The following is a 14678-nucleotide window of genomic DNA, read 5'->3' as shown; positions in this document are numbered from 1 at the left end:
CCTTTGTGATCTTCAAGTGCAACTGCAAGGGTAAGATGATGGTGTTTACTAGGGTTAGATGATGGTGCTTACTCATAGTTCAACCCATTGATATATAGATCTGTTATATCAGGCAACAATGTCCATAAATATGTTTATTAGCCAAATTAGTGTGACTACATGTAAAATGTGCACTGAACCATTTCCATTGGATATTTCTCAAATATCAACCCATCCATATATTGATCGGTGATAGAAGGCATCAAATGAGCATCATACTCGCTGAGATTACTGACTTTAAATGATAAATATAATACAATGTAATAGGCTATATCAAAGACGGGTTAAAGCCGACTTTTATTTTGATATGCATTCCTGTAACGTGCCAGTTCGCCGTTATTTCCACCTTCACTATAGGTTGTTTCGTGGTCAGCAAAGTATATGGCTAGCTAGCTTAGCAAAGTAACGTGTTCTTTTAGTTATTACTTTCTATTTTAAGTTTAGGACTGTGGTGCTGTATATAGGAACGCTTCATCCCTTTTAAGGTAAAATCGCTGAAATGTTGTGAAAGACGACACGTATAATGAAACGTAACTTGAGTTTTATGAACATGTTATTTTTCCATCACTTTCCATGGCTCTGTTAACCAAAGCCTAATGAGACAGCAGCATGTGTTGTTAGAAGCTCATTTTCCAATCATATTTCTCGCAGTAGAGTTTTACTGCAAACAGCATACATGAACAGAGATCATGTGATTTCTGTTTTCGAGATGCCTGTGTCTCTGCGCCTCTATCCGTCAGATTTCTTGTTAAAGTCAACACTAAAATCCTTCTAATAAATCTTCAGCACCTGAGAGTCAGATCAGCGTGTCTGCGCACAGTGCGTAATTCAAAGTTCAGTCCAGAAAGTGAAACTTTGTCAAAAGGAACTTTAATGGGGATAATTCACACACAAACCAAAATAATACCTACATCTTCCATTTCCACTCTTTAGTACACTTACTGAGTACACGTCTTCAGAAAATTGGTAACGCTGAACATTTATCTCAAACGTGTGCATCGACCGGACAGATTGATGTCCAGTAAGAGCATGCCATTTTAACCATGTCCACAGCATGGACTGCAATAACACCATGTCTTAACACTGCCTGTTGTGTGGTTCAGCAATAATACTGCTGTATATCTTGTGTAGGTGATCTTTGCCTTCGCGCCATGAGTGTGTCTGAGGAAGCCTTGCAGGTCCAGGTGAAGGCACTAGAGTTGGAGGTAGAGCAACTGAAAGCCCAGCTGAGGGACAGGAGCAGTTGTGTAAAGGAAGAGGACAGGATGATGGCACCGCCCTGCCTTACCCCGTTTGAGAGCCAGGTGGACAGAGGGGGTAGAAAGAAAGGGAGGAGGGCAGAGGTGGGGCGAGTTTTTGACTTCTCGGCACACCCACGACGTCATGTGGCCCTACGACTGGCGTACCTGGGCTGGCAGTACCAGGGCTTTGCCGTGCAGGAAAACACGGACAATACCGTGGAGGCCCGGCTGTTTGAAGCACTCCTCAAGACCAGACTCATCCAGGACCGACAGAGCTCCAACTACCACCGCTGTGGCCGCACAGACAAAGGTGTCAGTGCCTTCTCCCAGGTAGAACTGGACTGTATGTGTGAGTTTCCTGCACTGGAGTACACAAGACAGTGCTTTTCCTGAGTTGGAAATCTTGGCTCATGGCTCAGGGATTTGTAATAGGAGATTTTTAACTGCTCATCTCCCTGTTCTGTGGTCTTCTGTTCTTCTCAGTTCTGTATATAAACAATAATGAAAGCTCTCTGTCTCTCTCCCTCCTTCTTTCGCTCCTGTTTTCACTACAGGTTATATCCATTGACCTGCGGTCCTCTCAGTTCAGTGGCTTGGGGGTGACCATTCCTGCTGGTGTTGAGGGTAAACCTGAAACCCCCATGACTGAGTTACCCTACGTAAAAATACTAAACAGAGTCCTTCCTCCAGATGTCCGCGTACTTTGCTGGGCACCAGTGCACACCAGCTTTAGTGCACGATTCGACTGCCAGTACCGAACCTACCGGTACTACTTTCCTCACGGAGACCTGGATGTGGAGCTCATGGCTGCAGCTGCCAGGCGGTCCGTGGAGGGATACGCTGGGGAAAAAAAATCCTTTCAACAGTTAATGTATGTTATTCTTCCCTGCATGATTTTCTAAGGCAATACTCAATGCTCTCTGCAGGTATGAGGGAACCTATGACTTCAGGAACTTTTGTAAGATGGACGTGGGCAATGGGGTGCTGCAGTTCCAGAGGACTATCCTGTCTGCCAGCGTGCACCCGGCCTCGACCAGCCACCCTTCTGTTGACCCCCACCACCTCTACTTTTTCCAGGTCAAAGGTCTAGCCTTCCTCTACCACCAGGTCTGTACACAATGGCATATCCTTTACCGACTCAAAATGAACTTGAATTAAAAAAAACCTGCCTCCTAAATATCTCGTTATATGAAATTAAGTCAATGCATGCACATTAAGAGTACATGATTTACATTGATTCCTGTGAACAATATTTCTAGGGGTGGGTCTTTTCTTTGTGCGTCTCGCTCTGAGAACTGATCTTTCTGCAGGTACGCTGCATGATGGCTGTGCTGCTTCTGATTGGCCAGAAGCTAGAAGCACCCGAGGTCATTGACCAGCTGTTAGATGTTGAGAACAATCCAAGGAAACCTCAGTACAGGTAGACTGCCCTTCTACTAAGCTGAAAAGGGGCTCAGTTCCTTTAGCATCACTGACACCTCACTGAATACCAATGAATATTGTTTCCATTCATATTTACAAGTCACCCTTTGTTGTTGCATGAAATAAAAAATTTATTATATTGATTTATAGAGGTAGTGCTGGTCAACTCCTGGTACTGCAGGATTATTTTGCCATGTTAATTGATTTGTTAATGATCTGTGTGTGTGTGTGTGTGTGTCTTGTGTGTGTGTGTGTACACGTGCACGTGTGTGCACAATCATAGTATGGCAGTGGACTACCCGCTGGTGTTGTACGAGTGCCATTTCGAGGGCCTGTGTTGGAAAAGTGAGCCTGAGGAGGAGAGTCAGGTGCTCTGCTGCCTGCATCAGCACTGGACCCAAGCTGCTGTCAAGGCTCAGGTCCTACATAGCATGATCCAGGGCATGCACATCACATTAGCAGGTGTGTGCATGCGTGTTTGCATGCGTTCTTGTGTGTGTGACTCCACTTAAGCATAGCATCTAATTACTCTTTGGGCATTTATTATGTGTTTGTTAACCCATAATTGTACTTTATGAAAACACACAAATTCATAGTGGTGATTATTGATTGATGATAAATCTTTGAAAAAATGTTGTATCTGATCTGCAGATAAGGCATCCTCCTCTATACAGTGCTGGCTGTTGGAGGGTTCCAGACAGCGGAACTACTGCCCCCTGCTGGAGCGTCCTCGCTGTGAGAGTCTAGAGTCACGTATCCAGCACTTCGTGAAAAGAGGGAGACTTGAGAGAGAGGAGGGAGAGAGTGGAGAGGAGACTGTGGCCTTTAAGGGCAAGAGGTCAAGACACTCTCAACAAGTGACCTCAGACCAACAGCAAGAGTGTGCTCAAAGAAATATGGATGTCCCATGCAACCTACATTGTAAACCTTGACCTTTGATAGAAACGTGCTTCAATATAATGCAAATCTAGTGGCATACACGAGTATCTAAAATGCTGAGGTGCCAAATTTGGGACATTTAGCTATTTTTTTTCAAATGGTTCTTTTTTTCCCTTTTGATTACTGCATTTAGCAATAACTATGGGCAAAATCATATTTGATAGAGCAAGAAAATAAATATTGATTTTTGGCTTGCTGAGGGTATGCAGAGACATTTTAAGCAGGAAAAACAGTTCTTGAACTTGTTAACTATTAGGCACAGTATTAGAAAGTTGAAAAACTAAAGTTTTTTTTTTTTACATTTTTTTATCATAAATACATCATTCCTCACTGTAACCTTTCAGTTTTATTAAAAAGTTATAGTATAAAAAACTGCACACCAAGGTTCACTGTGGCATTTGCTTTTTTCCTTATTTCTTAACACCATAAATGCCTCATTCTTGACTGTTCCTTTGTTTCATTAAAAGGTGTGCAGTGTGCTCTGTGTATACCAAGGTTCACTTGAGGTTTAGTTTATTTATATTTTGAACATTTTTATCTTATTCAATCCTAAATCAGGAAAAATATGATTGTATGTTGATTACCATGGGTAACTCCTAATTTAGCTACTTTTGAGTAGCAGGCAGGAGAAAAATTAATGTCTGAGTGCTTAAAGAATTTGAAATCAATTAAAATAAATTCAGTTTGATCCAATTCCAAATTCATATAGAATAAATTGAAATACATGAAAATTCATGGAATTAAAATTCTAATTGTGGTGGCAAAATTATTATTGCATATAATCCATTGTATTAAATTTTGTGTGTAGACAGTAAAGACAATTTGTGAACCTAACTAACACAGACATTTTTACATATTTTGGACAAAGTTCAAAATATAAATATTTATAAAATATAAATAACTTTATAAACAAATTATAACAATTGTTTATCTCAAGGTGTCTTATTGTGGGTTTATTAGGCCCTACATTCAAGCCCAAAAATAAATAAAAATTAGTCTGAGAGTACAGGAATATGGTCTATCTCCAGACCCACAGTGCTGCATGGTCAGCTCCTGACAAGTATGCCTATGGATACTCCATCTTATTTTAGTGTGGCATTTTGGTTTACAGTATGCAATAAAGTGTATACAGTATGTAATAAAGCTGATTTCAAGTGTAAGTAGGCCAGTTGTTTTGTACGAGAGGAACTTGTTAACCTAGCAAACATTCACGTGGTTTATGTGACCAATAAACAGAATACTCATACACTTAAAAATTAAGATTCTTCAAGGATTCTTTAATAAATTGTTGTATTTAAAACCATGAGTTCTGTATATAACCTTTTTATGCTTATGGTTCTTTGCATGGTGAAATGGTTCTTCAGATTGGAGAGTGTTGTATACGGTTATACACAGCACTGTGTAGAGTTCTATTGGTATGATGTCAAAACCTGTATACAATAGAAGAACCCTTTCTGGTGCTATACAGAACCATATACAGCACATTCTCTGTCAGTCTAAAGCACTATTTCACCATGCAAAGAACCATTTAACCAAATGTTACTAAAGAACCCACAAAATGTATGCCACAACAATTATAGGCATTGATTTGATCTTATCTTTCTTAACCGACTTGTACATTATTACACTTTAGTTATGAAAAAACAAAAATACAAATTAACTGGTTTATATGTCCCCTGCTAAATAAAAAAAGAAACCATTCAATATTTCTCTTGGTTCCTGGTGGTACCCAGTGGTCAGTTCTGGTATTTTGTGTTGTCCTGATGGGTAGATATCACAGTGTAAAGGACTCTAATGATTTAACAGGTGTTCTGAGATCTAAAATTGTCTTTATCTGTCACATAAACCACATGAACGTTCGCTAGGTCAACTTCCTCCTCCTACAAAAGAATCTCCCACCTTGCCCTTATTGTTATTACTTAGGAGTTTTATTACGTACTATATACACTTTGGTGTAAAAGCAAGTACGTTACATTAACCTAAAATTCTCCCTCAAGGGCAGGAAAGTATGACTGCAATTCTGAAATGTACCACTAGAGGCATACATGCTGACAGAGCGGCTCGGCCACTGGGGGTATGAGAGTTGCAGCAGTCGACAGGAGTTCGCTGGCCTCTATTTGCGACGTTACGCTATTGCACACGCAGTCACATGATGCGGTTTGAGTCATGTGACGAATTAAACGCTTGCTTTGTTGTTCTGCCTCAGGATGTCAGTTTTTAACGGGTCCATCTTGCGAGACGTTCCTTCCTACGCTTCATCCTGGCAAGCGATTCCTTCCTGTGATGTGTACAGTAGTTATATGCTAATGCCACTAGAGAGCTTTTATTGAATTGTCGGAATGGTTGAACAGCCAGCTAGCTACAGTTAGCTTGCTAATGTTCTAGTCCGAGTCACTGTCGTTAACTAGTTAGCGTTAAGCGCACTAGCTAGATTGGCTAACGCTAGCTACAGTATAACTAGAGTTAGATGAGTTTGGCCTTTTGTTTCCTATTTATGGGACATTGGTTACAATTAACCTTATCGGGCGAATTCGGTATACTTGTCAAATAATCTTGCTTACTGGACATCAGAAAACTTATCTCCTCATTGAGACAGTGTCAAAGTACATTGAACGTGGCTTGTAGAAGGCTCATGTTTGTTTTTCTAGGCTTAATTCATTTATTTTCTTATATTTTAAAGATTTGAAAGCTTGCCTGGACACACTTGAATGGGCAAGAGTTTCTAAGGGGGTTCAAGCTATCAAGTCAACATACAGCGGTAAGTGTTCACATCTAAACCAATTAAAATGAATGTTTTATGAAGACCATAAACCTGTTGGTTTCTCGTCAGTGTTCTGCAGCATACATCACCATTGTAGCCAACTTGCGGATGGCACACCTAGAGTTTAATTGCATTTCCTACTGACAATATGCAAGTGTGCTTTTATTGTGTACTGCTCTACTGGGAGAAAGAATAAATGCAAGTCTTTATCAGCAGCGTTGCCATGAACAGCAAACACTCCTACTCTGCTTTGATAAGGCACATGACACTGAGCACCCTTATGCGTAAATTTGTGATGAGACACGTGATCTGTTGATGCTCCTGCAGCTGTCACTGCAAATAATGCGTACCGTTGTTTTTGTTTTTTTTTTGCCCCAGCCTATGGGGAGATGTAGGACATTTGAGATCTTAGTGACAAGTTTGTTTTTGTTTTTTGTTTTTTTATTTGTGCAGTGGATATAACTGCTATAGCCAGGCTTTTTGGACTGAGCCCTTTTTATGGTGTACTTTATATCAAGTAGACAAACAGGAAAAAGGTATTGAGTGAGGGAGTGTACAGTGGTGCTCAATAATATCACTTAGTGATTTCTTGATTTGCACTATTTTTTAAATCCAGACCAGTTAAGCTCTGGATGGTATCAAACCCACTAAGACTAAAGCTAAGGTGACCTGAATTATAGATGTAAATTCCTGGTCAACCAAAACAGTACATCTTAAGGAGCGTATGTTCTTGCACCTATACATGCATTTAAACTATATTCCTTTAAAAAAGGTTTCAGCTTTAGCATCACTAGTATCTTTAGTCTATGGAACGCTACTGTTTACCTTAGTGCTCACGTGCTTGAGAACATTAATTCCAGATCTGATCAAAGGGCATGGAAAATACTAATTTATCAGGTATAGAAAGGAAAGATTTGCCATTTGCCATGTAGAGAAAGTGTTGTCATGGTGAAGTGTTCAGGCATATGTCGTGGTGCCAGTGCATTGTAATTCCAGTTATCAGATTTGCCTTTCTTTTCTGATGTGTGCATGATTTCATGGCTGGGAAGAAAGTTATTATTACTGTGTAGATTTCTCCTAAGTAGCTATAGCTTACACATTTGGGAGGATGTGTGTTGGTGTATGTGTCATTGACCCCCTTGCTTTCTCTCTTTTCTCTCAGATGCATAAGAAAGTGTGTGTAGTGGTGTGTGTGATGAGTGTGTGTGCTGCTCTTATCTGCCCTGATGGAAATATGTGTGAAGAAGGAAACACCTGCTGTCAGAAGCCATCGGGAGGGTATGGGTGCTGTCCACTCCCTAATGTGAGTGTGCACGGGCACTTGCGTGTGTGCACATGTGAGATTGTTGGTCTTTATAATCAGAAATGATCATATTTGTTTTTAGTAATAATTAAGATGTGAATGCAGCTCCAGGCATATGTGTGTATATGCATGTGTGTATGTGTATGTGTCCTTGCAGGCAGAGTGCTGTTCAGATCATCTTCATTGCTGTTATGAGGGAACATGGTGTGACCTAGTACATTTCAAGTGTGTAAATAAGACACACACTCTAGACTGGGTGAAGAGAGTTCCTGCCCAGCAGTCCAGCCTTCCTCGGGTAATGCACGTGCGCACACACACACGTGCACACACACACACACACTCACTAAACCCATTCTTACGCTCAGTCACAAACAGTAAACCATATCAAGTAACAGTTGGGTTTGTGTCACAGAACGTGTTGTATTGTAGTTGGTATCACTGCTGATGGCCACAGAGTAACTGACATGTCCGTTTATAACTTTTACTCTCTTTCTTGCAGGCAGTGGTGTGTCCGGACCAAGAGTCGGAGTGTCCAGATGACACCACCTGCTGCCAGATGCCTTCTGGGAACTGGGGCTGCTGTCCTATGCCTAATGTATGTTTATATGTGCATGTATGTGTACATGTGGGCACGCAAGTGTCACTCTGAAAGAATGCCTGTTTTAACACCAGAAAGTACATTATACAGGCTGCTAGACGAAACTCCCCCGCAGCACTGAGGAGGATCCCGCAGGGGTTGGAGGCCATTGGGCCAACTGTCCACATTCCTGTGTTCACTAGCGGGAGTCGGATCTTTTGATTGACTGTTTCCCTGCACTGTATGGATTCTGTAAATGATCTTAAGAGCACAAATCCATCAAGGGCAGCTGCTAAGAATGCAAGTATGTTATCATGAGGTGTGGCTTGACACGTGTGTGTGTGTGTGTGTGTGTGTGTGTGTGTGTGTGTGTGTGTGTGTGTGTGTGTGTGCGTGTGCGCGTGCGCGCGCGCGTGTAGGCGGTGTGTTGTGAGGATAAAAGGCACTGCTGTCCGCAAAGCACAACCTGTGACCTCGCACACTCTAGGTGTGTGTCACCAACACTGGGCTCCACCCCTCTGTGGAGAAAATTACCCGCCCGCCCCAGGGCTCGAGAGAAGACGAGAGCAGGTATGACATCACTTCCTGTAATGACACTCACCTTGTTATTATAGAAAGATTTGTTTCTTTAATGCATTGTATGTTCTCCTTCCAGAAGCAACTGTGAAGTTTTAAAGACCCATTTGCATCTATGACGATGTTTGTGTATTATATATTTACATGCACTTCTTACACGCTGCGTGTGTGTGTGTGTGTCTGTGTCTAGTGCAATGTGCAGATAAATTTTCCAAATGCCCTGATGATACTACCTGCTGCCCACTAGGCAACGGTAGCTATGGCTGTTGCCCCTTGCCAAAGGTACATGTTGTGTACATGTGTTGCATGTTGAATTTGTGACCCTACTCTGGTTTCTCTTTAGTCTATGAGCATTAACATGTATAACTGTTTTTTTTATCACCTTTTGCAGGCTGTGTGTTGTTCTGATCATATGCACTGTTGTCCAGAGGGCATGTCCTGTGACCTCATCCATAGCACCTGTAATTCAGCCAATGAGACAAAACCATGGGCTACCAAGATCCAGCCTGTCTTCCATCCAAAGACGACAGGTAAACGTCCATAGCCTCCATAAGAAGCGTTGTTAGTGGGGTATGGAGGTGACCAAATGGGTAGCTGGATAATGCATGTGGCTGATATCTTTCTCAGTAGTTTTTATTGAGTAGGCAAAAGCACTAGAAGGTTTCAACTGATAAAGCTAGTACCAAAAAAAAGTTTCCTTTCACCATATCTCCCTTTATACTCTCAGATTTCATTTGTGGTTTTAAAAAAGAAATTAGAAATAAGAAAGTCATTTAACTATAGCTTTAAATGTGAAGATTACCCAGCTATAAAAATATATATTTAAAACCTTATTGCCTGTGGATTCCTCCCCTTGCTATGAATGCACGGGAGTCAGCACCCTGTAATGCTGGTTGAATGTTATATACTGTGTGCACCATTTTAACCTTGGTGTGTTTGTGTGCGTGCGTGTGTCTTTTTGTGCGTTCACGCAGTCAGATCAGTGCCCTGTAATAAGTCAGTAGTATGTGAGAGTGGTTCCACCTGCTGTAAAAGAGAAGATGGTGACTGGGCTTGCTGTCCACTACCGGAGGTACCCCATACCAAACCGTGTATTGTAACATGTAACATCACATGACCATATAATAGCACACTAACACTGCATTGTCATTTTGCATTACATCCAGTACATTCTAAGACACGGTGTGTGTGTGTATGTGTGTGTGTGCATGTGTGTATGTGCACATTTGTGTATTTCAGGCGGTGTGTTGTGAGGACCACATCCATTGCTGTCCTCATAACACAGTGTGTGACCTTTCGGAGGGCATGTGTGATGATTCTGCAGACCCTTTGACCTCTGTTGACTGGGTGGAGAAAGTGCCTGCCTTCCTAATTGTCCCACAACCTCTCAATCAAAAATGCGACTCATCTACGTCATGTCCTGATGGAGCGACCTGCTGTAAAATGGTGTCTGCAGCCTGGGGTTGCTGCCCTCTTCCACAGGTGAACAACACACACACACACACGCACGCATAGTATTTGGAACACCTGGCTTATGAAGAGCAAATTTGTTCTCGTCTTATTGAGTTAAATAGGTTAATGTTTTTCTTTCGTGTGCATGTGTGTATATCTTTTCTAGGCAGTATGCTGTGAGGACCACCTCCACTGCTGCCCAAACAACACTGTGTGTAATGTGGCTGCGAGCACGTGCGACAGCATCACAGATGAGGGTCCCCACCTGGCAATTCCTTGGGTGACCAAGATGCCTGCTCCATCCCTGCTAGCCCAGACCGACCAGTGTGATGACACGTACCTCTGCCCGGGGGGCACTACATGCTGCAGGCAAAAATCAGGGGCCTGGGCCTGCTGTCCCCTGCCCCAGGTATGTATACACACACACAAGTGCAGATCACACTTTGAAAATCTAGGGAAGTGCCTAAGTATGTTTCTAAAATTGTTGGACACTGTTCTGTTCTCTAATTTCGCACATTTGTTTTAATCTGTACTGGTGTTCTCTCTCTCTCTCATCTCTCTCATCTCTCGAACCCCCCACCACCCCTTAGGCTGTTTGCTGTGACGATCTGCAGCATTGCTGCCCTCAGGGCTACACGTGTGACATCGCTCAGGAATCCTGCGAGCACCCTTCCCTCCCCAGCATGCCCTGGGTCAACAAGCGCCCAGCGCTAAGCATGACTCAGCACTCTGATGCTATCGCTAATGCTAGCTCCAGTGAAGCAGCAAGTGTCGTGCAGCACGAGCACTGGTGTGACAAGCATACGAGCTGCCCCAGAGACAACACCTGCTGCTACATGACTAAGTTCAGCAAGTGGGGCTGTTGCCCTCTGCCCCAGGTTAGATCCACACACTCCCATGATCAGATCCGTGCATTCACCCACATGCCCCCAGTGCGTGCTAAGCTCAGGCAAAAAAGTGTCCTCTCAGATCAATTAAATTCCACTCAGTGGAGGACCCAGGGAGGCATGCTACTGCTGTTGCCTGACAGAAAAGCCCTAATTTCATTTTGCCTGCTGGTAAAACTCCCATTTTTCTCTTTCTTGCACTGTGCTACGTGCAGTTGGCTTCCGTTTCTCACCAGTGTGTTGACTGGATGTAAAATTGCTGTGTAGTGTGTTGATTGTAAAGTGCCCTTGGGTACTAAGAAAGACACTATATAAGCATAACTTCATAAAACATATAATAAATTACACTTCAGAGTATGTACTCCTTATATACACAGAACATAGGCTGTCTCTAAAAATTCTCTCTCTCTCTCTCTCTCTCTCTCTCTCTCTCTCTCTCTCTCTCTCTCTCTCTCTCTCTCTCTCTCTCTCTCTCTCTCTCTCTCTCTCTCTCTCTCTCTCTCTCTCTCTCTCTCTCTCTCTCTCCAGGCTGTGTGCTGTGGAGATGGTGATCACTGTTGTCCCAGAGGTTACACCTGTGACGAGAAGAAGCCCACATGCATTATAGGTCACCTGGAGATTCCGTGGTTCAGCAAAAAGGAGGCCAAAAAGACTCAGGGGTCAGAAATCGCATTCAGCGACGTGAAGTGTGACCCAAAGACCAGCTGCGCAGAAGGTTCCACCTGTTGCAGGTTATCCACAGGGCAGTGGGGCTGCTGCCCTCTGCTAAAGGTGTGTGTGGCAGCTTGCTGTTCGCTTTAAACATCAGGAGCACAGATTTCAGCTTGTGTGACTGTGTATCTACAGCTTTATGCACTTAATTGTGTGTCTCTGTGTGGAGGGTCATTTAATTATAGCACTAGAACAAAAGTTCTGTTTCAAATCATGAATTGATGGTTTTGCTTTTTCACCCAAAAAAAAAAAAGTCACAAAAAATATTGTAACATATAAACTTTTATATGAGCTAATGAATCCGCAGCCTAGCATGCCTGGAACATCAGTAGAAGGCAGGAGATCCACCCCTAATGCTGGATTTCTCTCTGTGTAGGCCGTGTGTTGTGAGGATCACAAACACTGCTGTCCACAGGGATACACCTGTGACCTGCAGACCGGCACGTGCGTCAAACCATCTGACCCGCGCGCCGTCACACACTTGCTCATGCATGCAGATGGGCCTGAGGGGGTGGTGTGTGATGTGACGAGCCGGTGCTCCAAGACTGAGACCTGCTGTCAAATATCAGACACTGAGTGGGCCTGCTGTCCATTCAAGCAGGTAATATTTCCCCGCTGAACCTGTGCTAGCTATATATCCAGCCGACCATGCTAGCTGCTATGATTATATATCACCAATAGTTACTTGCTTTAGTATAATTTCTTTGGTAAAATATCGCTACACTGTATACTACAGTGGCAGTGATACAGAAAATACTTTCTCCTTCTGGGTATACAATCTCATTTCAACATGGATTTTCCTTCCAAATTTGATTGTCAAGTTGAAGTTTGGTTGAAAAGCAACCAGTTCACAATTATGAAGAACTGAACGAAGTATGTTGACATTTTGCAGTTCAGGTTGAACTTTGAGGCTGACAAATGCTGATGAGCCCAGTTCCATCTGGGAAGGGTTTCATTATTACAGACAGATTATTTTAATTTGATAGTTGTTGGTCTTTTTTCCTATCTTCCCCCTCTTCTCTCTCAATCGCGCTCTTTCTCAATCTCTCTCTCACTTACTTCTTTTCTCTCTCTACATCTCTCTAGGCGGTGTGTTGTAAAGACATGAAGCACTGCTGCCCTATGGGATATGCCTGTGACACAAAAACTAAAGGTTGCACTAGAGTGCCTTCACTCACCTGGTGGGACAATTCACTTTAAGTGCCCCCTGCCCTCTACACTACTCGTCCACACTGCTCTATAATTCACAATGTAAAGGGACTAGAAACATCATCCTCCTGGTTTGAGCTTTGTTTGTTTGTTTACTTTTTACACTTTTTAACAGGAACTGGTTTTTAAAGAACTATTTGGATAAATCCTCTCTGTATAGAAAGAAACTGACATTGAAGCACAGTAACACATTTCCAATTTGCCCACAGAATTAGAGCCTGTGCCGGCTTCATACTCTCCATTCTACTTATTTCTGGAAGCTGAAATGCTGCATTTAGGAATTTCTGTTGTTCTAGATCAGCAGCTACATATGGCTGAATTCTGTCTCTACTGTTAATGATACCATCTGATGCCAGCTCACAGAAAAAATTTTAATACCATGCTGCTGTGACCGATTAGTGCAGAGGCTACTTAGTTTCCTTTGTACTTGTATATAAAATTCCTTGTATTCAAGTGTGATGCCTGCAGATGGCAGACCACACATCTTAATGACACATCTAATTGGCAGAGAATTGGCCAAACTGAAGTCTGAAGGCAGCTGTGAGATGATGTTCAATGGAATAGATAAACGCATGTGAGTGGGAGATGCTAGTGCATAGACAGCAGTGAATGTGTGAACCCAAACCTGACACTGAGGCATGTTGAGCTGGTTTAAATGTCTTGCTGTCCCAAAAGTATGCTGTAAGCAAATTACAGGAGTTTCCAAACATGCTAACATTGCTAACTGAGACTTAAAAAATGTGTACTATTCTTTTTTTTTTTTTTAATTTGTTTTTTTTTTATATTTACTTATTTTACAATTCCTGTTTTTTTGTTTGTTTGTTTGTTTTTGTTTTTTAAAAAAAGGTCTAACACTGCTATGACTTTGAAGGAGTCTGTAAATTCCAACATGTCTGAACTTCTTTGATCTGGTTCGGTGATGGGGTTTATATTTCTGTGTATAATTTGAATGAAATGAAGGAATTTCTTAAGTAGGATTTCTATGCTTTAGTTACTTAAAGCATTTCCAGTCAGATCACTGGAGTGATGAACCTAGTGCCTCTTGCACATTAGAGATGTTGGCATTTGGGGGCTGTTCTTGCAGAAGTGCTACATCACATAGCCTGTCCTTTCTTAATCAATATCTTAACTTGAGGATCCTTCACATATTAAAGAACATAAACCGATGAAAGACTTTAATTATGGCATAGCTTTAATGATAATGTCCTCAGCACACATTATGGTTTGGGTTTTGTTGTTGTTGTTGTTGTTGTTGTTGTTTTTTTCCCCTCTCTTTGCTTGAAAGCATGCTATCTACCATTATGGTAGTGGTCTATGTTTTCAACAGGCCTTGATCAGTTGTGTCTTGAAAGTTTAAGCTGTAAGGAGTAAACATGATCCAAGTTTAAAGTTGTTTATGGTTTAGAGACATTCTCTTTTGAGTTGATTTGATTAGTAGTTTAGGTTATATTTTATTTGTTAAGATTGTTTTTATTTTTTCTTCCTTGTTTATGAGTAGATTAATTGCACCAGCAAAGGTGAAAATAAATACTTTGAAATCATTTACCTGATGACTCACAGG

The 14678-nt window shown here is 42.0% G+C and overlaps 2 protein-coding genes across 2 annotated transcripts; both read left to right on the top strand.

Moving 5' to 3' along the window:
- The first annotated feature begins 405 nt into the window (after positions 1 to 405).
- pus3 (pseudouridylate synthase 3) lies at positions 406 to 4801 on the top strand. The gene is made up of 7 exons (XM_027020284.3): positions 406 to 524; positions 1171 to 1610; positions 1835 to 2103; positions 2207 to 2387; positions 2591 to 2700; positions 2986 to 3164; positions 3354 to 4801. Exons 2-7 carry the CDS (start codon positions 1191 to 1193, stop codon positions 3632 to 3634), a joined length of 1440 nt encoding a protein of 479 aa, XP_026876085.2. The 5' UTR covers positions 406 to 524; positions 1171 to 1190; the 3' UTR covers positions 3635 to 4801.
- Positions 4802 to 5780: 979 nt separating this feature from the next.
- Positions 5781 to 14662, top strand: grnb (granulin b). Its single transcript, XM_027020318.3, has 15 exons — positions 5781 to 5904; positions 6322 to 6399; positions 7565 to 7705; positions 7863 to 8000; positions 8205 to 8300; positions 8702 to 8852; positions 9049 to 9140; positions 9250 to 9388; positions 9833 to 9930; positions 10098 to 10340; positions 10477 to 10719; positions 10901 to 11188; positions 11726 to 11968; positions 12285 to 12509; positions 12995 to 14662. The coding sequence occupies exons 3-15, from the start codon at positions 7565 to 7567 to the stop codon at positions 13106 to 13108; spliced, it is 2211 nt and encodes a 736-aa protein (XP_026876119.2). The 5' UTR covers positions 5781 to 5904; positions 6322 to 6399; the 3' UTR covers positions 13109 to 14662.
- The last annotated feature ends 16 nt before the right edge of the window (positions 14663 to 14678 follow it).

This window comes from Electrophorus electricus, chromosome 14, assembly GCF_041902795.1.
Source record: "Electrophorus electricus isolate QZ-2024a chromosome 14, ASM4190279v1, whole genome shotgun sequence".
Taxonomy (NCBI): Eukaryota; Metazoa; Chordata; class Actinopteri; order Gymnotiformes; family Gymnotidae; genus Electrophorus; species Electrophorus electricus.
This window is presented reverse-complemented; position numbering and strand designations above follow the sequence as displayed.

What these genes read in the sequence shown, in the direction of transcription:
- pus3 (XM_027020284.3), top strand. Translation starts at nt 1,191, where the DNA reads ATGAGTGTGTCTGAGGAAGCCTTGCAGGTCCAGGTGAAGGCACTAGAG. An exon ending in TAGCCTTCCTCTACCACCAG is followed by an intron (nt 2,388 to 2,590) that starts GTCTGTACACAA and finishes ATCTTTCTGCAG; the next exon opens with GTACGCTGCATGATGGCTGT. An exon ending in CATGCACATCACATTAGCAG is followed by an intron (nt 3,165 to 3,353) that starts GTGTGTGCATGC and finishes TCTGATCTGCAG; the next exon opens with ATAAGGCATCCTCCTCTATA.
- grnb (XM_027020318.3), top strand. Translation starts at nt 7,565, where the DNA reads ATGCATAAGAAAGTGTGTGTAGTGGTGTGTGTGATGAGTGTGTGTGCT. An exon ending in GCTGCTGTCCTATGCCTAAT is followed by an intron (nt 8,301 to 8,701) that starts GTATGTTTATAT and finishes GCGCGCGTGTAG; the next exon opens with GCGGTGTGTTGTGAGGATAA. An exon ending in GCTGTTGCCCTCTGCCCCAG is followed by an intron (nt 11,189 to 11,725) that starts GTTAGATCCACA and finishes CTCTCTCTCCAG; the next exon opens with GCTGTGTGCTGTGGAGATGG.